Below are 25,178 nucleotides of genomic sequence, written 5' to 3'. Positions count from 1 at the left end.
TTCTGCAATATGAAAGAAAAGTTGCATTTAAAGTGAAGGTTCTAACCTAACAGCACTATCCTATTTATATTTTTATAGAAATAGCTTCAGAAAAAAATCAATTTCTGCTTCTAACTGGACTATAACATCTCCTTATTTTCAAAGCAATTCATGGAACATGCGGGTTTTGTTCTAACTAGCTTTAAGATTTTTGAGCTTGACTATATAAGTAACTTTATGTGTGTGTGTGTGTGTGTAAGAACACAGAATTGATATCATGCCTCCACCAGAGCATTATCCTCCACCAGACAGAATCAGCAAAGCTCAGCTGTCTGTACAGGCTACATCTACATTGCTGGCATGAATAAGAGAATCACAAGTACAGATGTACACAAGGAAGAGTCTGTTTTAGCAAGAAGGCTGGACAGCTGTTGCTGTGAAGTTCTGACTCATCACTGCAAAAGAGTGTTGCAGAAGAGTACAAAATGATGCAAATACATGCTTAAAATAGAAAACTTTTTTTAGTCTGCTTCTTTGGTACATTTAAATTCAATGTTTTGCTACTTGTTTTGCTTTTTTACAATGTTACAGTTTTAGACTGAAGCAATATATACTTTCTACTTCTTTAGTTTTCTAATAGCTGAAGACTATCAGATTTTCAGCAGAACTGCTTTCTATTAAAAAGTGTCACTCTTAAAATAGCCATCATTTCTTCTGTGTGAATAAAATCACATTTGGGGTCTTATTAACATTCTTACTATGAGAACAAAACGACCTCAAACTCAAAATTGGTCTGAGGTTGCAAAAAGCCTGGGCTATATTTGCAATCAACAGCACCTTCTGATACATTGAATTTTCACAAGTCAAGAAGACTGGAACACTTCCACAAGCTATATTCTTCCTTCAGGGATGGCAGTGTGAAATCAGTGGAACACTTAAGCCACATGAATGCTATAAAAATCCCAATGTTATAATCCTAAATATTTTTCCTGGCAATCTAAATTATATAATAGTATTTCAAAGACTACTATTCATATATAGAAGTATTTTTTTTCATTTTTAATATTGAAACAATTCTGTTTTGAAGTATTTCTTACTGCGCTGAAAACGCTTTAATATATTAACTGCTGGTGCATCAATCACTTGAACAAATGATTCACTTTAACAGCTGAAATAATTCCACTGAATAAACAGTACTATCCATATGAGTAAACATAAATAATAAAGCCTTTATTTTCAGTATTTTATATCTTGACTAAACTATTCTAAAATTCAGTTAAGACAGTCAGCTAATATTGGGATTTAAGTTTGCAACCCTTCCTCCCAGCACTTATGATTTAATTAGCACAACCTTCTCATTCTTTTTATATGTGGGCTAATCCAAGTCAAAATAATTATTTTATATTAATAACTATAATATAAATCATTATTTGAACTTACTAGTTTTTAATCACTTAAGTCAATATAGTCTCTCTCATTTTTTTTTTAACAATCTCACTATTTGGTATACCTAGACCCTCTATTCCTAGAATTCATCCACTGGACAAATTAAGACTGCTCCCATAACCAGCAAGTAATTTGTTTAAATTAGTGTTTTTCTTTTCTTCATCCAACTTATCCTACTTCATGGCATGTCTAATGTTCTCAGCCCTGATTAGGCTTTTGCTCTCAATTAAAAAAGTAATTTTCCCTCCAGGAAATAGGAAAACTTAGTACTGCATGTGTCACCACTCCAGTCAGAAAACCCTCATTTGCTGTGTGCTCCAATACATAGAATTAATCTCCAGCTCAGCCTGCAGCATGCTCCTCAGGAAACTTCTGGCTTGGAAAATTACAGATGCCTTAGAAGTAAGTATTAGGCAGAATTAGTAGAATTATAGCAGGGAGATCTTTTCACAAGGTGAGTAAGCTGGAGAGTGGCCCACCTGCAGAATGGACCCATTCTCCAGTTGGCCCATCTGGAGAAAGCCAACACTACCAGAGCTTTCCTTGGCCTGGTATTTGTATGCTCAGTCTTTGCCAGGGAGCTGCAAAAGCAGCCGTGAGCACGGCGCGTTTCCTGATCTACTCGCCTTTCTGCAAAGGGCTGCAGTGTAAATGGCTTGGGGATGGAGGCTGGGCAGTCCAGCGCTGCCTGCAATGTTCCTTCCAATGTTCACCAAGCGAACTTGCGACATTTCCTTTGGACACACAGACCTCCTGCAAAGGTCCCTGCTGCATGTCACCTGAAGGACTATGTTCCATTTCCAGCAGTGTTTTGTGCAAAAAAATGACTTGGCTTGGGAGTATATGGACTTTTAGAAAGTTTAATTGCGTTAAATCACTCCTGAATATAGGATTTGGCCATCCAAATCATTTAGGCCTTCCAGCAATTTCAGATACCTAAGACTTATTACCTGTTTGTGTTTGAAAAGTGGGATCCCACAACGGTGGCCTCAGCCATGTCCCACCCATACGTGAAGGCAAGGTCCGGGCATGCCCAGCCACCCTTCCTCCCTTTATTTCCCCCCATCCCCTGGTTTCTGCAGGAAAGCAACGCAAGTGTAGAGCCCCAAAGTGAGCACTGGTTTATTTTGCTAGGTGTCTCTTTTCAACAAGTGGGAGATGAAGGGAGCAGTGGAAGGCACAGTGGAGAATATCCACTGCTCAGTTTAAATGGAATTTCATTGTCTTAATTCTCCATCTGCTGAATACGGATAACAGTACTTTCCTTGTGCTCTTTGTCTCCAAGTCATATCAGTATATGTAACACTAGCAGAAGGAGGTACAATTAATTACAGCTGCCAAAATAGAGACTTCCAGCAAAGTCTTAGCTCCTTACAGGACCAAGTTCTTCAAAGTAAAGATCTGTTTATTTTTAGCTGGTTTTTGATGAACCCTTTTCCATTCCAGCAGCAGTAAAGATATTGTTATATCTGATTTCACTGCTTTAATTAAGTGCTTTTCAGTCCATGATCAGTTCTATTTTAGGCTTTTTTAAAGTTTATTTAATTTGAGATGTATACTAAGCAGGGTAACATAATTGTGCATGTCAAAGCCTGCTTCATCCTAATATTAAAAAGTTGCTTTGATTTCCTGAAGGTTTAAAAAAAATAAATCTATGAAGTTCCATGTAAATTTAATTCTTTTTGTCTGCATTCTAAAAATACAAGTGAAAAATTACCAAAGAACAGGATTCTACATGCAGTGTGCTGAACACCTTGCCTTTTTTTTTTTTTTTTTTTTTAGGGTAACAGGGATAATGAATACATACCATCATAGAACCTAGGGAAAAAAGCTCTGGCAGAGGCATAAAAAGGTCATGTCATCCATTCACTGCCCAGTGATGGAATTAAAGATTCCAGAGTCATTCTTGTGGGTTGTCTGGTTAACCTGGGTATAAAGGACTCTGGTGATGAAGCCTCTATGGCATTCCTAGGGAGACTGCACAACTGCTTCACTTTACTTAGTGTTAGGAAGCTTTTTCTCATGTATAACCTGAATCTTCTTTGTTGCCATTTAAGCCCATTAACCTATGTCCGAGCTGCCATGCACTTAAGAGTGTTCAGTCCTTCCTGCATCGTATTTTCATACATAATGTTCTCCCTCACTAATTCCCTTCTTTCAGCTGTGCAAGTTCCTTGATTTCTTCCAGTTTTTGCTTAAGTTCTGTTTTCTAGATGTCTGATGATACCAATCATTTCCTTCCAGACCCTGTTTCTAGAAGTGAAGCAGCCCAAATCTGAAAAATGTATTCCAGACAATGCTTCCCAGTACAGCATATAGTGGAAATTTGCGCTGCAATCTTCCTCATACATTTCAATGTGATTTTAAAAAAATTTTTTACGAAGGCATAGCAACAGTTCTGTACCAGAGACAGGCAGCAGGCCCCTGCAGAACCCCATTTGAGACATCCTTCTATTCTGACAGTGATCCAATGAAAACTAGTCAGTGAATACAATTTCTAGCTGGTCCCATTGCTAATTCATCCCAACCACTTTCCTAAGGTTGCTTATCAAATGTGAGGCAATGTCAAAAGTCATGCTGAAGTCAAAATACCTGATATCAGTTGCTTATTTCTTATCCACAGGGCTAGTTACCTTGTCATGCAACAGAACAGACTAAATTTGACAAGATCTACTTTTGGTAATTTCATGTTGAATATTACTTGACTTCCTGTTTCCATTTTGATGTTCACAAATAGTTGATCTGATTACCCATTCAAGCAATTTTCAGTGAATTAAGGTTAAGTTGTTTGGGATATAACTTTCTTTTTTAATTCCTTCCTGTCATCAACCCTTTTTTAAAGACCGGCAAAACGTTTGCCATTGTATGTTGCCTGGAATTTCAGCCCCTTCCATGAGTTGCCAAAGGGCTCCTTATTGCTTTAGTCATTTCTTTGAATATTCCAGAATGCAGTTGAGTTGGCTTAAATGATTTGAAAAGATCTGACAGATTTTTGTTCTTTTACTTTCTCCTTTATCACAAGTGTTAATTGTACCACACATCAGTGCAGAGTTGACCTTTTCAGGAGACTGATGCATAAAAAGGCATTAAATGTTTCAGCCGCCTTGGAATCATTTGTTGGGAGCTCTTCCTCTTTTCTATACAGCAGACCAATATTTTTCTTAGTCTTTCTCATCAGTATTGTGCTGATGAATGAGTTCACATCACCCTTGATATGCCTCGCTAATAGGACCATGTTTTGAGAGGGTGGACTTTTTATTCTGTTCCTGTATTTCCATACTACTCCTTTTATTTGTCTTCACTGATCTTATTTTCTATCCATTTTCTATATGCTTCCTTCTTGTGACTGAAATCAATAACCAACTTAAAATTTAGACATTTTGGTCTTTTATGACAGTTCCTGTGCTCCTTCTACACTTGGATCACTTGAGCCAGCATCATTCATACCTTTTGTCCGAGAAACTGCTAGCCTGCCTTAACTCATTTTTTCTTTAGTTTTGGTTCCTCTACGATAGCACAATGCAGATCTAGGAGTTTATTAAAAGTTTTGGTCTTGAAATCTCCTGGTTTTCTGTTCCTTCCTCCCTCTCCACTAAAGAATAATGAACTCTGCCACTCTGTGGTCAGAGAAGTTGCTTTCTGCACTTCCATTGAAACTAGGCTAGAGTCAAATCCAGAAAGGACTCCTCCCAAGTTGCTTCTATGTTTCAAAAACTTGCCAGAGAACTTGTGCTCATGTCCCAGAACATACACCTGTAAATAAATAAATCCCCTATTATGATCAAGTCATGCCCTGGAGAATCTTGCCAGCTCCTCACAAAAAAACTAATCCCAATCTTCTTGAGAAGGTGTAACTGACAAAATTATTTTCTCTACAGACTTCAGAGTGGTTTTAACTACTTACTGATCTCGTTTAAGAGAGAGAGAGAACCTAGGGCAGAGAAGTTATAGTCAGTGTTACCAACAGTGGCATGCCGATTTGGTTCTGCTGCTGCCTAGGTGCCCATCTTTAGATTGCTAGGGTGGGATTTATTTCATCTAAATTTCAACACCAATAGTATAAATATCTACCTTTGGACTTGGCACCTCAGCTGTTTTTTTCCAGTCAGGGGAGAGGAACAGACACACTACGACATACTAATTCCTCTGACCTATTTTAGATATATTCTGTAAAATTGGATGACTTGAAGATCACTTGAAGACTCTGGCACTAAAAGAAGTAAGAAAATTTACACAGAAGAACTGACCCGGCCTTTCCCGTAAGCTTGTGGGTTACAACCATGTGGTTTAACCCTGTGTTTTAACCTGTATCCAGGAGAGAACATGCTAGGCTATCACGCCTGTACCTTTTTTAGATCTTGCTTGTAAAAGGATTTCCAGGTTGATTTAATTTTATACTTCCTTTCTATTACATGGTTTGCTTTGTTTGAAGATTTCTATTTTGTTCTGCGTATAGCAGAGACTGGTGGCCATCCTGTCATTGTAACTGCTGTTCTCCTTTTCACATTTTTTCCTACATCTTTGCTTTATGCAGATCTGTCATAAATTAGAGAAAACTTTCAGTAAGTTATAGTGAACCATTCACATGAGCATGTAAGTCTTTCAAAGGTGGGGAAAGTCCTAATTTATTAACAGATGCAGTCCTAGGCTGGTAGCAATTACAAGTTAAGCTAGTTGACAGCTACTTGGTTACTTCTGTAAGGTAAGTAAATGGCCTGTTTACCTGCAACATCCCTAAAGCATCAGCCTAAGCACCCCTTATTGGCAAACACGGAACATGGGGCAGGGCGGGGGGAGACGGGACGGCGGGGCAGGGCAGGGCAGGGCGACAGAGGCGAAGGACAGGAATGAAAAGTGAAGAGCCTCTTGCTCTAGAGATGCCTTTCCTGAAGCACCCTCCCAAGCCCAAGGGAAGGGAATCAATCCCATCCTCACTCTCAGAGCACACACACCTTTTAGGCTCTCAGGGCTATCAATGCAGGAGTATTACAATGCATTTTTAAAGATGACCTATAATTAATGAAAGACTTTTGTATATACTCTAGACAAAACTTTCTTCTCAAAGTACCAAAATGAGAGAAGAAACATTCTTCCCTTTTTTTTTTTTTTCACTCTGCCAGCTTCCTGCATGTCAAATAAACCTTGTTCTTTGCTGCCTCTGATTTCATCGTTTCTGGCTGCTGTTTCCTCTTGTTGGCACAGGGCAAGCCTTGTTGTTCCTCTTTCTTTTGTAGCTCCACTTTTGAGACATTTACTGAGTGAGATATTTTTCATCTTTAATTAAAATCCTCTTCGCAGTTCTCTTAATGTAAATGCTACAGTATTTGGAAAAAAAAATAAACCCTGTTCTGTTCTATTTACACAACGAAGGCCAGCAGGATTGTTTCGATACCTCCTGAAAAAACAGCCTCCAAAGCAACCAGTGTAGCAATTTTTTTTCATTTTGTTTCTTGTCTATCTGTGAAATATTTCAAAGCAAAATCTTCCCTTCTAAATATCACCTCCTTGTTAAGCGTTACTGACTCAGCCAGATGCACTTTTCACTTTTAAATTATCACCATACAGTTGTTGATGCATTAATTACTGCAATGGCATTTTTATGAAGCTGTTTCTTGTACAGTATTTCTGCTCATCAGAATTCCTGGTTTTCTGCACTATGAGATCTTTGAATATTTTGTCATGGTGGAAACTAAGTATCATTTTTAAAGTATGCCAAAAGGGAAAGGACAGTAGACATGATATGCAGTAACCTGTATTCCACCTTTTCAGGGTACAAGTGGAATACACTTGTCAAGTCAGAGACTGCAGGATGTGGTAGATTGAAAGGGAAAGAGAGAATGGGTGTCACACTAACTCAAGCAGTCATGACCTGCATTGATATCTGGGGTATTCCTATCCCTCCGGTCACTCTACAATAGAAGAAAGCAGGGAAACCATCAATATGTTACCTTCAACAGAGCTTGTTGGAACTAAATATTTTGGTTTTAATTGTTTATCTGAAAGAGAATCTGAACAGCCTGGTGCAATCTTTGCACTCCTGCTGATGAGTATGGCAAGATGACAAAAAGTACTTTATATTCAGGAAAGGACCCAGAGGCTTAGTGGCTCCAGGCATGTAATCTAGTCGTTGCACGCTCTGGTTCTGTACATCGTACCAGGGTGAAGGTATGTACTGCAGAAGGGTATCATCTGAAACAGCTCCCATGCTGAACAAGGAGTTCTTCATAGGATTATCTCCATCACTGACAGCACCCTTGGTGAAAAGCATCTTGGAATCAGTAAAGGATCCATAAAACTGAAAATTATGTACACATCACCCTCCACTAAATGAAGCCTTCATCAAGAATAGCCAGAATGTGAGAGCTGTGTTCAAAGCAGGGAACCAAAACCCAAACTCCCCTTCTTGTGGCAGAACTTTAATCACTATGCTTTTATTCAACAGCTGCATGCCACTGTTTTTAAGGAAAAGAGGGATCTCTTTAAAATAAAATGTATAAGGGGTTGCATTCCGGACAGGATTCAGGGTCTTGATGGTGTTTTCTGGAGTTCATGTTTAGGCAACTGACGTTCAGGGACAAGAAAGACAGTACACTTTATGGGCACAAAAATGAGCTTAGCCTCTCTGAGTCAAAGAATGGTTCTATTCTTGCTGTTGGGCTGGATAAAGTGAAGCAGAGAGATGAAACTTACACTTTGTTAATGAATAAGGGGCACAGCTAGGAGCATAACTAAAAGCACTGACTTGTATTGCTTTCCTCTAAATGGTAGAACACACTTGCCGCATATGCACAACTTTCTTGAAGTGTTGGCTCACCAAGAAGAAAGAGAAGCCCAGAATCTATGATTAGAAAAATCCAGAAACTGAGTGAAGCTATGAAAAGCAAAACACTAGTTCCTGTGAGCTTATCTCATTGTCCCACCTGGGATTACGGGATGCTGGTTATGGCTCAGTGGCTAAAGCAGGTTGTTTTGAATTATTAGGGCTGCTTGCAGCATGAACAGTATTTAAAGAAGAAAAACGTTAGCTAGGAGAACAACGCACCTTGTACTGTACAAGTTCAAATAGTTCAGGCATGGTATGGTTAGGTGATGGCACATCCTTTGGCCTCTGTGACACCAGGAGTAAGCTTGGCCCTTGGCCCCGGGTGGAGCATTCGGTGCAGTTGCCACCCTTTGTTCACTCTACATATGGTAAAGACAGGGTGATCTCAAGGCTACAAGCAGTAGCCCAGCTCTCCGGTTTTAATGACCTTGGTGGTTTGCTGGGCATTATCCCACACGCACTTCTTGTTTTGCACTGCTGTAATTCCACTCAATAGTAGGTACTGCACTTACGCAGGTGCAAATGAGGAAACAGGCAGTTTCTCTGACATTGATGACCACTCCCTCCTTCACTACAGACTGCTGTAACATGGACAGTGCGGCTGTCTCACCCCATGCAGATTTCTCCATTAGTAAATGACGCTCCCATCAGCAACGCTCTCTAGGCTGCTTCTAGGAGGTGACTCCTTCTACCCATTCTGTACGATATGCCATGTGGTTGCTCGTCACTCTCTATGGTAAAAATCTCACCCTTTGCTCCAGGAAATTCTACCTCTTGGGCCCAGGTGATGCATCGGTGGACAAATCTCTTTTCTCACCTCGCACCAAGACTTTACACTTCCAGCCCAACATGCTGCAGCTTCTTGCAGAGAGGAAGGATGCAAATTTTGACAATTTCTCCAGAAAATGTACCTCATTTTGTGAAGATGGTATAATTTCCTCCTTTGCCTCACTGCTTTTAGACAGTTCACACAGAAAAGACAAGAGGCAACGGGCACGAATTCAAATACAGGAAATTCCATTTGAACAAGAGAGAAAAACCTTCTTTTACTGTGAGGGTGGTCAGACACTGGCACAGGTTGCCCTGAGGGCTTATGAAGTCTCCATCCATGGAGACCTCCAAACCCTGACAGGACGCAGCCCTGAGCAGCCGGCTGTAGCTGACCCTGCTTGGAGTGCAGGGGTTGGACTAGACAATCTCCAGAGATTCCCTCCAACCTCCACCAGTCTGTGAAAAGGGCAGCCATATCATACGTCAGTTTGAGGAGTTGCTTCAGGCTATTCCTTTATGCCAAGATACATTTTATTCCATTTACAGTGAAAATAAACAGGTTTTACTCAAGATAATAATACGGGCTGGGGTGGGCATAGGTGTTTTTCTAAAAAAGAAAAAGGAAACAAAGTCCTTTCAATTTTCTTAAGTTATTCAAAGAAAAACAGCTGTACATGAGATAAGGGTGTCTTGATGCATTGATAAATTCTTCGTTTGATGCAACTGAAGTCAATAACAGTTTTTTCCAATGGTTTCAAAGAGCAGAGGAGGATCTACATGCTGCAAATATCCCAGTATGCTAACCCTCTGTATTGCTCAAGGGTAGTAGTGTCCACCTATTTCCAGTGGAACTGGGGTGCCCAGGTGTCTGTCACGAAAGATAAGCAGTGATCCAATGCGCAGATCTTCAAAACACATGGGCAGCAGTTCCCTACCTCTTGGAGGCACTACTGTCCCAAGGTACCACAGAGGTCCTTAGACGTCAGAGTGCCTGCTGACGATTGCAACCCTTACAGTCTAATGCTGCTGAACACCCAGAGCCTGCTGAACGCTGTACCCCCCTGTATAAACCACATAAAGATTCACTGAAGTGCAAATGGGGACTTAGATCACGTTTTACTTTCTGGTCTGCAGGATATTTTATTAGCCTATGCAAAGTGGAAGAGTTTCAACAGAAAACACTGAGAGTCCTGACTTGAAATTATTCTCTAGACCAGTGGTCAGGGCACTCTGCTGAGACACTGGGATGTTGCTTCAAGTCCTTGCTGAGAAAGAAGTTGTTTTGATCTCTCACATCCTGAGACAGTACTACTACCACCTGATTTCTAGGCAAAACGGACACTACATTATGTGACAAAGGGCTGATCGGAAACCAGAGTGGGCTTATGGAGGAGCCCACTACACACATGTGGGCTCCTCCCTGTAGGTTAGAGTTAGGCACCTGCCTTCATGAGATGGAGAGGCTTTGACCCCACCTTCCTCCTTGGGGTCACCTCCTGGCTAGTCTAGGCAGGTATTTGTGGTTACCTTCTTACATTTCTAATGTTTCCGCTTACTGTATAGGTAACCTTAGTGCTGGATCACACTAAGCAAAAGACACACCAGAATATAGGAGTTACAGGCTGAGCGTTGATAGGAATGAACCCTTTTATGGAACAAATTCTACATCACTAAACTGAGAAAAAACAAATTATTTTTTATTAGTTCAGCTCTGTTTAGCTTTGTATTTTCTTGACAAATGAAAATAGGCTAGTTATATTTAGTTTTGACCTCTTGACTAGATGCACCAGTATCATGCTCCGATACCTATGTGACAAACATTTTGTGTGAATCTTAATTAAAAAGACAGTATTATTCCCTTAGATATTTTAAAACTCTTCTTTCCTCTGAAAGCCAAAAATACATTATGGTATTTCTTTCTAGCTAAAGTACTGGAAGTAGCTGGTGCTACAGGTAATGTTTGAGTGATGCTTTAGCAGTATATCAAAGTGGCTAAGTTTCCTGTATTTACTGCAGAAGAAATAAATTTACTCTGGTGGAGTAGCAAAATAATTTCCACTATGCAAAAGAGAAAAAAAATAATATAAAGTACAAAAGAAATAAAAGATGATTGCTTTTACAACAATTTACCTGCTAAATCAAAAGCTTCTATACCAGCACATAGTACTGAGTGTAGAAGGTTAGCTGATACTAGGAACATGCCATAAAAGCACCTACTCCTGAAAAAGTGCTTTTAACTGAAGGCACCAAATTTTATTTAGCTGTAGAAGTGTATATAGCCACCAGAAAGATAGACTGAAAAAAGCATGAAATAATCCTTCCACTTTCCTCGGAACTAGCAAGGTTGCAGCTGGAGTAATATATTAATTCTGGACAACATACTGGGGCATGAAAGAAGACGTGGGCCATTTGGAAAGGGCTGAGAAGAGAGCAAAAATATTGATATGAGACGTGTAAAACAAAATCTATTGTTAGGACACCAATACGGTTGACAAAAATAAGCATGTGGTTGCAGAGCCTGCAGGAGAATGCTTTAAATTACCAGTTCAGCAGAACATCTAAGCATAGTTCTTGGGTGTTACAGACTTAAGGTGTAAGGACACAAACCACTCAAATCTTGATGCCCTGAGGAAATATAAAACCATCCCGATGACATCTTTCACAACAAAATTAACTCCAGACCTAAGAAACTCAGTGCTAGGGAGAGGTTGAGCAGAACCACTGGGAAATGTCAGGTATTCTACAAACTGCAGGACAGCACAAACTCTCACACGTCCCACGTAAAGCAAGGCATCTCAAAACACCTCTTCAGGGAACAAGTGTTAATGGAGATTTACTGAAGATTTGCTGTTGGTAATTGAACAATCATTCCTCAGCGTGCATTTCACATGTGGAGGGAGACTGATGTGAATTGGAGATACCATGACTAAGATTCAGTGACCCCATTTATCACAGTGGTAAATGTGCACAAGATTGCCTGTCTTTTAACTAAAGCAAGCTCAGTTTCTCCGGGGCTTTTAGCTGTTCGCAGCTGCCTGAATGAAGCCTTTCTGTTGACGCCCATGGGGTCCCAGGGGTGCTTATGTCAGTTCCTGGTGCTGTCCCTGTTCATCTTAATGTACTCTCGTCAGCCCCCTCGGAATTTCTATTCAATATCACCTTCCCCGAAGGCTCCTTCAACCTGAATAAACTTGGGTTTATTCACAAACGAAATAAGCAGCGCCCACTGACTTGTTGGCTCTGCCTCCGAAAGCCAGAAGAGCAAAAAGCCAAGCGGTTTGAAACCCAGCCTTTCCAAGTTGTACACTTCGCAGCTGGACGCTACAGAATCTGTTTTATGGTTCTCGCTAAGACCAGACTAGATCCTCAGAAAGGTCCCTTCTGAGCTTGCAGCCTACGAAGCCACCTACCTCCAGATCTAAGACTTGCTAAAGATTTCCCAGAATGTAAAGACATACAGCGTTCGTTTAAAGCTTTCGGCTTTGGGTGCGACTGTTCCCTCACAACGTCTGCCACCGCATGCCGAGGCCAGGTTGCCCCGCGCAGGCAAGCGGAACTCGCGGGGAAAACTCTGGCGGCCGGTGCCCTGCCCGCCCCGAGCACGGCGCCCACGGAGCGAGCAGCCGGCCGGGCTGCCGGCGCTCGGGCTTCCAAAGGCTTCTGGGGCGCTGCAGGGGAAAGCGCGCTCCGCAGGCGTGGTGCTCCCCGCGGCAGTGCCTCTTTGACAGGAGGAGGGAGGAAAAAGAGCAGCGAGGAGACAGGACCGTGCCCGGCACCGGCACGAAGCCCGCGCCGAGCCCGCGGAGCCGGGCGAGCAGAGAGGGGGCTGCGCACCTCCGGCCGCCCCCGCCCTCGCCCCGCCGCCGCCGCCGCCGCCCCGTCCCCCGCCCGTCCCTCCGCCGCCGCCGCCGGCGGGTCCCGCCGCTCACCGATAGTGGAAACGACGGTGCCCACGAAGTAGAAAGCGCCGGTGAAATCCCACCGGGGCCGGATGTCATCGACGCGGATGCCGGCCACGCTGGCCTCCTCGTACTCCCGGAGGAAGTGCCGGAGCTCGGCGCGGCTGAGGTTGTGGCGCCGGGTGAAGTTCTCCAGCCGCTCCTCCCAGCGCTCCTTGGCCTCCCGCTCCGTGGGCAGCTCGATGGCCGAGAAGACGGCGGCTCCGCACAGCATGTACAGCACGATCAGCACCGCCAGCAGGAGGAACCGCGCGTTGTCCGCGTTCAGGCGACCCGCGCTGGAGCAGCAGCCGCCGCGACACGCCATCCTCCGCCCCGCGGGACCGGGCTGCCGCGCCGCCACGCTACGTCGGGGCCCTCCCGCCGCCGCCGCCGCCGCCGCCGCCGCCGCCGCCGCCGCCGCCGGGCATCCCGGCGCCGCCCGCCGGGCGTGCGCGGGGCCGCGGCCGCAGAGCTCAGGGCGCCGCGAAGCCCGGCGGCGGCGAGCGGCTCTCCTCCCGGGAGCCGGCCGGCACCTCCGCCCCGGGGGCAGGGCGCTGCCCCGCCGCGCCCGGCACGGCCCCGCGGCGGACGGGCTCCGGGCTGCGGCGCATCCCGCGGGCGAGGGACCCGCCCGTCCCGGCCCGTCCCGGCCCGCAGGGGCCCCTCAGCCCTGCCGCGCCCCGGCCCCGCGCCGGGCTCCCGTCTCCGCCGGTTTCATATCCCCTTCCTTCCCCCGCCCCGAGCACGTCGGAGCGGGGCGACGGGACAGGCACCGCCAGGCGCCTCCTGCCCGCCGGGGGGGGCGAGGCGGGACCGGCGGCAGCTCGCCCCGTCGCCCTCCCCCGCCGCTCGGCGGGACGCGGCTGCCCTCGACCCCGGGCCGCCGGCGCCACGGCCACCGGGGAGCCGCGGACCGGGCCGGGCCCGGCCCCTGAGGGAAGCTCCCCTCAGCAGAGGCGGGGCCGCCGCCCCCGAGGGTCGCCCCGCTGCCCCGGGCAGGGCTAGGGCGGGCCGGGCCGGGCCGGCACCTGGCAGGTCGGGCCGCCGGAGGGCGGCTGCCCCCGGCCTCCACCCCTCAGAGGGGCGGGGGGCTGCCCCCCCCCCGGCGCCCGCGGCCTTCCCGCCCGCGGCGGGGGCCGCCGTCCGCCCCGTCCTCTGCCCAGCCCCGGGCCGCGGGGCGGAGGAGCGCTGTGCCGCCCAGCGTAACGGGGCCTCTTACGGAGACCGGGAGGAAAAATCTGCAGCTGATGATATATATGCCCCTAGTATCAAAGCAAGAGAAATTACTCCCTTTTGCCAAAAGAGGGCACCTCTTTCTCTACGGGCCTGGTTACTGATTGCCTTCTCGACCAGTTCTCACATCTCCGTCTTCCAATACTGCGCAGTCGATGGGAAACCGTGTGTGGAAGACGGAGGCAGCTCTTCAGCTGCCGTGGGGTTTAAAAATGCATTATTTTCGGGGTCAAAGAGCTCTCGATCCAAACCTTCTGGAAAAATCATTGTTACTATAAAAAGAAAAAGCTAAACTCAGCAATATCTGGCAATTGCTACAGTGCTGAATTCTACTTTAAAATAATTGGGGGCTAGAATTCAGCTCTGTAAAACATGCTAGTATATAAACGCTCTTTCTTTCCAGTGGAAGAAAACCTACATATATTTTATTTTAGAAAGCAGGTTAATGAGGTATTACTACAACATCTCAAGTCGTTGTGATAGTTGTAGGGATTGAGTGCACCCTCAGTAAGTTTGCAGACAACACCAAGCTGGGAGGGAGGGTTGATCTACTCGAGGGTAGGAAGACTCTCCAGAGGGATCTGGACAGGCTGGATCGATGGGCCAAGGCTGACTGTACGAGGTTCAACAAGGCCAAGTGCTGGGTCCTGCACTTGGGTCACAACAACCCCACGCAGCGCTACAGGCTGGGGGAAGAGTGGCTGGAAAGCTGCCCGGCGGAAAAAGACCTGGGGGTGTTGGTCGACAGCCGGCTGAATATGAGCCGGCAGTGTGTCCAGGTGGCCAAGAAGGCCAACGGCATCCTGGCCTGTATCAGAAATAGCGTGGCCAGCAGGAGCAGCGAAGTGATCGTCCCCCTGTACTCGGCACTGGTGAGGCCGCACCTGGAGTACTGTGTTCAGTTTTGGGCCCCTCACTACAGGAAAGACATTGAGGTGCTGGAGCGCGTCCAGAGAAGGGCAACCAAGCTGGTGAGGGGCCTGGAGCACGGGTCTTATGAGGATCGGCTGAGGGAACTGGGGTTGTTTAGCCTGGAGAAAAGGAGGCTGAGGGGAGACCTTGTCGCTCTCTACAACTACCTGAAAGGAGGTTGTAGTGAGGTGGGTGTTGGTCTGTTGTCCCAAGTAAGAAGTGATAGGATGAGAAGAAATGGCCTCAAGTTGCGCCAGGGGAGGTTTAGGTTAGATATTAGGGAAAATTTCTTCACTGAGAAAGGGTTGTCAAGCCTTGGAACAGGCTGCCCAGGGAAGTGGCTGAGTCACCATCCCTGGAGGAATTTAAAAGACATGTAGAAGTGGTGCTTAGGGACATGGTTTAGTGGTGGACTTGTCACAGTCCTAACACAGGTTAACAGTTGGACTTGATGATCTTAAATGTCTTTTCCAACCTAAACAAGTCTATGATTCTGTGATCTACTTTTTTTTTTTTTCATTTTCTATTAATTATATTGCAGTTAAAATGCAATGGGAATGAACACTAAGGTCTTAGTAATTAGAAATCTCCCTTAATGGTGGATAATCATACATTCAAAGAGTCATTGATGGTCTCACAGCCTGAGGTGGGTTTGGTATTGGTCTGAGCCCTGGGGGTGGACTGTGGGCAGTTCTCTGCTGGTGTTGGAGAGACGATCACCAAGTGTGTGGCAACGAATCTGCTTGGGCCGCAGGCACAGAGAGAAGCCAAGTCCTTTTCCCACATTGCACAGTAAACCAACATCCGAGGATGAATGGGACTCATGCTTCCTCTTTGTTTTTTTGTATTTGTTGTTATTCATAGGTGATGCATAACACATCATGTTACAGGATTTTATTCCCTCCTCCTTAGTCTTCAGCATAGACTGACATATGGCAATAAAAATTAGCAGCAATGCTGGAAGACATTAAACAGCCAAAAAAAGAGGAAGATGAGATGCCAGTCAAACTAATCAGACTCTGTGCCAAGTGCTAAAGGTAACGGCATGCTTCCATAAAAAATGCTGGTGTATCTTTGAAATTATTGATAGTTCCTATTAGAGGGACAGCCCCCCTATATTTCCCTGCTTTGCCAGTCTTTGCCAGCCAGAGGGAAGATGGATCTAAATCAGTGCTCTCCCAGCCAGCAGAGACAGCAGAACTGCCTGAGCACCCTCAGTCGGCACTGAAGTCTCCATCCACTGAAGTTGTTATTGGGTGGCTTGGATTAGCACAGTGGGAACAGGAGCTTTTAACTGCTTGCAACCATGACATCAATGTGATTGCCCAAAGGAATGTGAAGAACAATCACATTATCCAAAGAATTATCCAAGGAAAATTATTCAAGGATATTGAGTTGAGGATATTATTTTGTTAGTCAGGAATAGTTATTTTTGTGTTGGTCTTGGGTGTAGAGAGAGCATTACATTAATGCAGGTAAGAATATCTGGCACAGTTTTGAAAGTATACTACTGTTGCTGGGCATCAAAAATTGCAAGTTCCCTTAATTTTTCAAATCTGATCTTCACCAAACTAAAATGCTATAAAGGACGTGCAGTGATTTAATCTCTTGAGAAAGTGGCTTTTTAAGGACATGCTCACTATTAAGGTATAGAGCAAGTGTAAGTTGATATTGGCTGGAATCCTGAAGTAGAAAATGAGAAGGCGGCTGACAAATATCACAGGTGTGGCACCTTTTGTTGTTTTAAGCTCCTTTTCTTCCTTTACTTCCCCTGTTTTAATTAAGGTACTTATTCTAAAGAATACTTTCTTGTAAAAAAGGTCACTATTCCCTCTGCTCTTGGGTAGATAGCTAGAAAAACTTGAGTGTGTGGAGAGCACAAACAGTGTAATGATGCAGTCACCCATTCAGAGCATTCAAGCAAGGTTGAATAAATAAATGCAATGTATTCACTAGCATAAGGAAAAAAAGTTATCTTTTAGTTTCGAGTGAAAAAAAAAAATGGTTAAACATCTTGCTGACATTTAAATTAACCCCAAATTGAAGTTAACATCTTGTGAGCCTGAACACTGAATTGCCATTAACCTCAGTACAGTCACTTGTGGCATCATTATCAGGAAACCTGCTATGTTTGCTCTACCCCTCAACACCACAAGCACGCAGCTCCCTAGTGTCTGTGTGTGCAGGTATTTAGTGACAAAAAGATTGGTGGTGGTAAGGCTTAGCACGATTGTAAATAATAGAAAAAAATCTATGTATTTACTAGTTCTGTTGATAATTTTAAATGATAAACCTGTAATTAAGAAAGCTACAGTCACAGAGTACCCTAGTAATGATTACCAACAAGTGTCTGGTCACATTATTAATGCATCAGCAAATTACTTGGAAGACTCATGCAGAGATTTAGTTACTCTTTCTCATTGACAGCATCAGTACTTTTTAATTAACTATCTCCTTTGGAAATGATAAGCTGGTACAGGTACACTTAACTAAAATGCACTGCTTATCTTTGGAGAAGCTATGGGAGAGCTGCAATTTACTCCTGAGAAAATTTTATACATAATGAAACATCTTGCTAGAGGAGCAAAGAAACCAGCCTTCTATTACCTTTGACATTGAACAAAACTTCTTCTGGAACTTAATAACCTTGATGTTAACAAACTAACTTGAAAAAAAAAATTCCAAAACTTCATGGATATGTGACACTTGGGGCATCTAGAGTAGGCTAAACTTTTCAACATCCCTGTTGCTTTGCTAAGAGTTTCAAAGAGATTGCATCTCTGGGGGAGTCCTACTGAATGTGAAGTAAGGAATCACAGAATCATAGAATCTGGCCAGGGACGTCAAGGGCAACAGGAAAGGCTTCTGTAGGTACATCCATGATAAAAGGAAGACTAAGGAAAATGTGGGCCCTTTCTGGAAGGGAATGGGAGAACTGGTTACCCGGAACATGGAGAAGGGTGAGGTACTCAATGACTTTTTGACTCAGTCTTCACTGGCAAGTGCTCCAGCTACACCACTCAAGTCGCAGAAGGCAAAGGCAGGGACTGGGAGAATGAAGAACCACCCACGGTAGGAGAAGATCAGGTTCAAGACCATCTAAGGAACCTGAAGGTGCACAAGTCTGTGGGACCTGATAAGATGCATCCGCGGGTCTTGAGGGAATTGACGGATGAAGTGGCTAAGCCACTATCCATCATATTTGAGAAGTTGTGGCTGTCCAGGGAAGTTCCCACTGACTGGAAAAGGGGAAACATAACCACCACTTTTAAAAAGGGAAAAAAGGAAGACCCAGGGAAGTACGGGCCAGTCAGTCTCACCTCTGTCCCCAGCAAGATCATGGAGTGGATCCTCCTGGAAACTATGCTAAGGCACATGGAACATAAGGAGGTGACTGGTGACAGCCAACACGGCTTCGCTAAGGGCAAATCATGCCTGACAAATTTGGTGGCCTTTTACGACAGGTTTACAGTGTTGGTGGATAAGGGAAGAGCATCGGATATCATCTACCTGGACTTGTGCAAAGCATTTGACACTGTCCTGCACAACATCCTTGTCTCTACATTGGAGAGACATGGATTTGACGGATTGACCACTCAGTGGAAAAGGAATTGGCTGAACTGTTGCACTCAAAGGGTTGCTGTCAATGGCTCAATGTCTGAGTGGAGACCAGTGACGAGTGGCATTCCTTGGGGGTTGGTATTGGGACTGGCGCTGTTTAACATCTTTGTCAGGGACATGGACAGTGGGATTGAGTGCACCCTCAGCACATTTGCCAACGACAGCAAGCTGTGTGGTGTGGTCGACACACTGGAGGGAAGGGATGCCATCCAGAGGGACCTTGACAGGCTTGAGAGGTGGGCCTGTGCAAACCTCATGAAGTTCAACAAGACCAAATGCAAGGTCCTGCACATGGGTCGGGGCAATCCCAAGCACAAATACAGGCTGCGTGATGAGTGTATTGAGAGCAGCCCTGCAGAGAAGGACTTGGGGGTACTGGTAGATGAAAAGCTGGACATGAGCTGGCAATGTGCCCTTGCAGCCCAGAAAGCCAACCGTATCCTGGGCTGCATCAAAAGAAGTGTGACCAGCAGGTCAAGGAAAGTGATTCTCCCCCTCTACTCCGCTCTTGTGAGACCCCACCTGCAGTACTGTGTCCAGCTGTGGGGCCCCAACATAAGAAGGACATGGACCTGTTGGAGTGAGTCCAGAGGAGGGCCACAAAGATGATCAGAGGGCTGGAGCACCTCTGCTATGAAGACAGGTTGAGAGAGTTGGGGTTGTTCAGCCTGGCAAAGAGAAGAGAATGCTCTGGGGAGGCCTTATAGCAGCCTTCCAGTACGTAAAGGGGTCCTACAAGAAAGCCAGATAGGGACTTTTTACAAGGGCGTGTAGTGATGGGACAAGGGGTAATGGCTTTAAACTGAAAGAGAGTAGATTTAGATTACGTGTAAGGAAGAAGTCCTTCATTGTGAGGGTGGTGAGGCACTGGAACAGGTTGCCCAGAGAGGTTGTGGATGCCCCATCCCTGGCAGTGTTCAAGGCCAGGTTGGATGGGGCTTTGAGCAACCTGGTCTAGTGGAAGGTGTCCCTGCCAATGGCAGGGGGGTTGGAACTAGACGATCTTTAAGGTCCCTTTCAACCCAAACCATTCTATGATACCATTCTATAATCATAGAATCATTTAGGTTGGAAAAGACCTTTAAGATCATCAAGTCCAACCGTTAACCTAGCACTGCCAAGTCCACCACTAAACCATGTGCCTAAGCACCACACCTACACATTTTTTGAACACCTCCAGGGATGGTGACTCAGCCACTTCCCTGGGCAGCCTGTTCCAATACCTGACAACCCTTCCAGTAAAGAAATTTTTCCTAATATCCAATCTAAACCTCCCCTGCTGCAACTTGAGGCCATTTCCTCTCGTCCTATCTCCAGCCACCTGACAGAAGAGACCAGCACCCACCTCACTACAACCTCCTTGCAGGTAGTTGTGGAGAGCGATAAGGTCTCCCCTCAGCCTCCTTTTCACCAGGCTAAACAACCCCAGTTCCCTCAGCTGCTCTGCATAAGACTTGTGCTCTAGAAAGAGATTTTCAGGAATGAGGAATGTGAAAACATTTTCTGTCTGTTTCACATTAGTTACTAAAGTGTGGCTGATAAAGATAATTGTATTCCAGTCTTCTTGGGGAAGACAATATTTCACTTACACTTAGAGAATACCCTATAGGGGTATTTTTCTTTGAAGATATTTGCAAATTAAATTTTATAATTGGGAAAGTGAGGCAGAGATAGACAGGGCTTAAAAGTTCCTACAAGGAACTCCTCAAGAGCTGTCCTCAAGATCAGCTTCCACTTTTGGAAGCCACTTTACATTTGCATGCTGTTTATCTTCCAGCATTTCAACAGGTAAGAAAAACACGGCTGGGTTGATAGCTTAGTTTTCCAAACTGCATAACAAACAACCAGAATTCAGAGCAAAGTTTTTTGTTTGTTCATGCTTATTGGTACTAGAACTGTGTATGGTAGTGATTTGCATGTTAAGGGAGAAATGGAGACACACGTATCAACTTGTGTAAAGTCAGAACAGAGTCAGAAAAAGAGTTAGTAAAAGAATCCAGCAGCCCCCTCGCATTCCTCCATCCTAAGCAATGGAAAATACTTTCAACTAAAGGATGAACATTTTACTCTGATTAATACAATGGGGTCACAATACCTTGAAAGCACTGCAGCAACATTTAGAAAGCAGTAACTGGGAATTAGTTTGAGTAGAGATAAAATTTTGATAAATGGAGAAGCAGAAAAGCTAGTATATTACAAAAAGAAAAAAAGCCAAGGATACAAAGACTGTAGATTAACATAGGAACTTATTTCTCTGAACTTACACAGCTCCTTTCAGCCTCCAGTACTTTTTGCTATGTTTCTTTCTTTTGCCCTTCAGGATGGCAGTTACAGTTGCTCAGATTAAAAGAAAGTCAGTTAAGAGAGAGGGAATTGTGTGACTACTGTCAGTGTTCAGCTAAAATTGTGACATCCTGGGTCACAGTGATTAATTCCACAGCTGTAAAAGGTCAAGCAACTTTATTGATGCCAGTAGAACTATCTGTGGGATTAGGTGGCATCTAGCATTATAAAGAACATTACATCTCCATTCTAGCTTTTCAAATACACACATTGGGTAGCCAGCATATGTCACAGTGAATATATATTTCTTTAATTTACTGATTTTGATATTCAGTTCTTGGTATCACATCTCTATTAATTTTCATTTACTTGGAATTTTTTGTGCAGTTATTTCTGTTCCTGTGTTCATATTTGTTTACTGGAAGACAGGCTGGAATATCAAAACCATATAAAGCCTTAGCAGAAGAAAGTACAAGGAATGAACATATCACTAATTGCTGAAAAAAGCACGTTGACGCATTTAGGAAAGACACCAAACAAGACAGCTATAATGTTGCATGTTTGCACACCTAGCACAGAACAAAACGCATGATACCTTTTACACCTTCTTACCTTCTGTGATGCTGGATTTAATCTCAAGTGCTGTGAAAAGATGCTAGACAGATCACTGTATCATGGTCTTAAGCAAACCAAAATTAGGTCACTGCTTTACTATGTGACTCCAGTAAGAAACTGCACAATGTTACGCTGCCCTTGACAGAAGAGTGAACCTTTTCAGAATCACAAGTAACCACGAAGTTTCCTTCCTTGTCCCAGGAGGGAGTAAACTGATACTATCCCAGGTTAATGGCTACAGCAATGCAGTCCAATATTGAAGTGCCATTGTGAAACCACATTTCCAGTCATCCACCTTGATCTCTCCTGCAAGGTGTATGGCAGCTCTGCAGAGTTTGCTTCCTTTCCATGCTGTGACCTCTCTGATGGACAGTTTATAACACCAGTATGGGACTTTGTACAGCTGGGGGTTAGGAGTCAGTTGAGCTTTTACAAAACATAACCAACTGCATTAGCCATTAGATTGGCTAGGGCTTGATCAAATGGTTTTAGCCACTTAGGCACAAAAAAATGCACTACTTCTTTACAACCTAATTAGCAGCACTGCAGAAATGTATGCACATCATTTGCACCAGCATGTATCGATATGCATTAACAATAAATTCTTAGACTGTTGTTGTTATGGAGAGCACGTAACTTTAAAGGGGCACCAGAACAGATTCATTCTCAGCAGTAGCAAGAGAAATTCATCAGCAATTTATTGAGTAAAAAAGATGTTATGCTGAATAACAATTACTTCTACAGACAATGCTATTGCCTTTTTTTTTCCTTTTTTTTTTTTAATTCAAACTACCTTTTAAAAATAAAGGAGAAGCACACAGGTCTCAGACCTAAATATCACTTTAACCAAAGATCCCAGATTCAAATCCAGTTATGTATGTCATACATTCTGCTGTGGGTCATCTGTTTTCTCCTCTTTATTCATAGTTCCACTTTCCAAATGTTATGGCCCTGACATGAAACAAAAAATGGTTAGGGTGGTATGAAAAATAGAATTTAAAAATATTCTGCACAAGAAAAAAATTAAAATTTTATTCGGACACTTAAGAAGTGTTCTTAAGTCTGTCCTGGCACCTGAGAGGCTGCATATCTAGAAAATTGTTATTAAATAGCATTTTCTGGCCAGAGGTTTTGTCAGGAGCCTTCTGTCCATCTCCAATATGTCATGAAGCCCAGCTGTGTTTGGGTTGCATAGGACTGACTGTTAAAGACTGTTGGTACCCTGGAGTTTTAGTTATCTTTGGACAGTTTCTTCAAAACAAGTTTTCCTTGCCTTTCTGGAAGAGCATTGTTTGAACAGTTAAAACAGAACTACATGCATATCTCTTACAACCAAACTCAACCTTTACTTGAACCATTAGTTCGTCTCACACCACATACTGTCCAGCAAACCAACCCCCCAGCCTTCACTCTTCCCTCCACCTCTGCCACCCAGCAGTGCCTCACTTCCATGCTTATACCACAGTCCAAGTTGCTTTGGGTGATAGCTCTGTGTTGGAAAGATTTGCTGAGCTTTTCCTAGCAGGACTGATCACTTGGTTTATTTGTTCCCACTGAGGGACTTTGGAAGGATCTTCTGACACTGCATTAATCTGAGCCCTGGAGAAGTTAAATCATGCTAAGTTCCTGGAAACCAAAAAATTCCAGCTGGAATTTAACCAGGAATGCCTCAGAGCTTGTCAAACCACTCTATGACAAAATAGAAATACTCATATATGTAGCATGAATAAATCACATTCTTCACAAATTAAGGATAAATGTCCATTAATTGTTAGCTGACCTTCTAGAACTCTTAAAGCTTTCCTCATGTGAAGACATCTTTCTACTTAGAACTTCTCTAATTCTCACAGAATGAAAACAATTAAAATGATAATACTCTGTTAAAAAGAAAGTTAACAATAGCTATGTAGTTGTTATTTCCGTTTTTAGAGCACACCGCTCCATTTTCGTGTTACCTTCACTGATCCCTGTCTTTTCAGGCTCATCAGGGACAGCATCAGTTTCTGCATGTAGCATAAACAGTACAGATTCTGCATACAGAATCAAGGGAAGGCGAAAGCAGAAAGCAACCTTCCTATCTGTTCCGTGGACATGCCAGCAGCACTCTGACCTGTACTTAGCTCACATTATTTACAAAGTTCTCAAAACCAGATAAAGCAACAGTAATGAGTACTGGGTCTCTAAATTGCCAACATGAGCTAAGAAAAGAACAACACCTAAGTTCCTGGTATCGCTGTGAAGAGTGAGTGTAAAATTCCTCTGTGTTATAGGCAAGGCTATTCCACTATCTAGCTCCGTTTACCCTTTGAATAAGAGACTGTACAATAATTTCCCCAACAATAACTCAAAGCCATAACCTTTTTGATTTGAAAGACCATCTGATAACCGCACCAGAGAGGTGCAGAGAGGATATGAAAGATGGAAAAGAAGCAGTACTTCATGGAGTTTTTCTATGGATTGGTCAGCGACAGTGTAGGAAAACAAAAGAAAACTCCTTGCTAGCCAGATGCCATGATGATTTCCTAACCACACACCCTTTTTATAGTAATTTTTGAATGAAACAGAGATAGACATTAGATAAACATTAGGAAGTAGTGCACTCCCCAGTGCACTCCAAACCATCTTGGGGAATGACACTGCAAAATGAATGAGGTAGCACCGGAACAGCTACCCAGTCAGATTATTTGGGATCCAGAGGGAATTCTGAATGAAGTACCACACTATTCTACAAGATTTCCAGGCTGCAGGACCAGTTGTTCATACATCCCACAGCACTACTTAAAACAACTCTTCAGCACCGAAGCCCACCCACTTCAATTTAGTGTTTTGGACAGTGCTTGGGTGTCTGCAAGGGGGGACCCCCCCTCCCCCCCCAAGGCTTAGGAAATAACTGACCAGGAGCCAAATACTGCAAGAAGCCAACACAGCAAATATTAGAGCTTTCATTAGAAGTGATAATTGCAAAGCAAAGTTTCAATCCAATTTGAAATGTACACACTTAGAAGAAGATGGAACAAAGGATATATAAACAAGATTGACTTTATTTTTATTTAAATTTTACAAACAATAACTTTTATTCCAGCTACTTGGGACCAACTGACAGTCTCACAGAACAGTAAATTTTAAACTCATTACAGCTAAAAATGCAGAGAGAATCTCTGAGGACAGTCTACACTTGTTTTAATCTTGAAAAGCATATTAAGAACCACAGTGAGGATAAGGCATATAAAAAGGTATTTAAAAATGGCGGTTCATTTGTAATGATATGGTTATAGATTCTCCAAAAATCTCCCCGTTATCAACATTTGAATGTTTCTTTCAATTACAAATTAGCCATTATAGCAGACATTATAGCTTAAAAAACAGAAATAAGCAGTCTTGCAAGTAGCGTGGCAGGCTCAGTGTCAGTAAGTGAAACGTCACAGAATACTGGAAACATTCACGATGGAACCCACATATTTCCATGTGTATCAGGTGCATTAGTGTAAGGAATATTCCAAATCCACGGTTGATCTGTAAACCAAAACAAAAACATGCTCATGACAAATTCAGTT

At 43.8% G+C, this 25,178-nt stretch overlaps 2 protein-coding genes across 2 annotated transcripts in view; both read right to left on the bottom strand.

Annotated features, from left to right (window-relative positions):
• KCNK13 (potassium two pore domain channel subfamily K member 13) overlaps positions 1-13,354 on the bottom strand; it is an 82,837-nt gene extending 69,483 nt beyond the window's left edge. Inside the window, exon 1 of the mRNA XM_052782963.1 lies at positions 12,949-13,354. Coding sequence (XP_052638923.1) covers positions 12,949-13,285 — 337 coding nt within the window. The 5' untranslated portion in view covers positions 13,286-13,354. The remainder of the gene's footprint in view (positions 1-12,948) is intronic.
• An 11,293-nt stretch (positions 13,355-24,647) lies between these two features.
• TDP1 (tyrosyl-DNA phosphodiesterase 1) overlaps positions 24,648-25,178 on the bottom strand; it is a 50,769-nt gene continuing 50,238 nt past the window's right edge. The window contains exon 16 of the mRNA XM_052782961.1: positions 24,648-25,137. Coding sequence (XP_052638921.1) covers positions 25,064-25,137 — 74 coding nt within the window. The 3' untranslated portion in view covers positions 24,648-25,063. The remainder of the gene's footprint in view (positions 25,138-25,178) is intronic.

The sequence above is a fragment of the Harpia harpyja genome, chromosome 3 (assembly GCF_026419915.1).
Source record: "Harpia harpyja isolate bHarHar1 chromosome 3, bHarHar1 primary haplotype, whole genome shotgun sequence".
NCBI classification, from domain to species: Eukaryota; Metazoa; Chordata; class Aves; order Accipitriformes; family Accipitridae; genus Harpia; species Harpia harpyja.
Note: the sequence above shows the minus strand (reverse complement) of the source record. Positions and strands in the feature narration are given on the sequence as shown.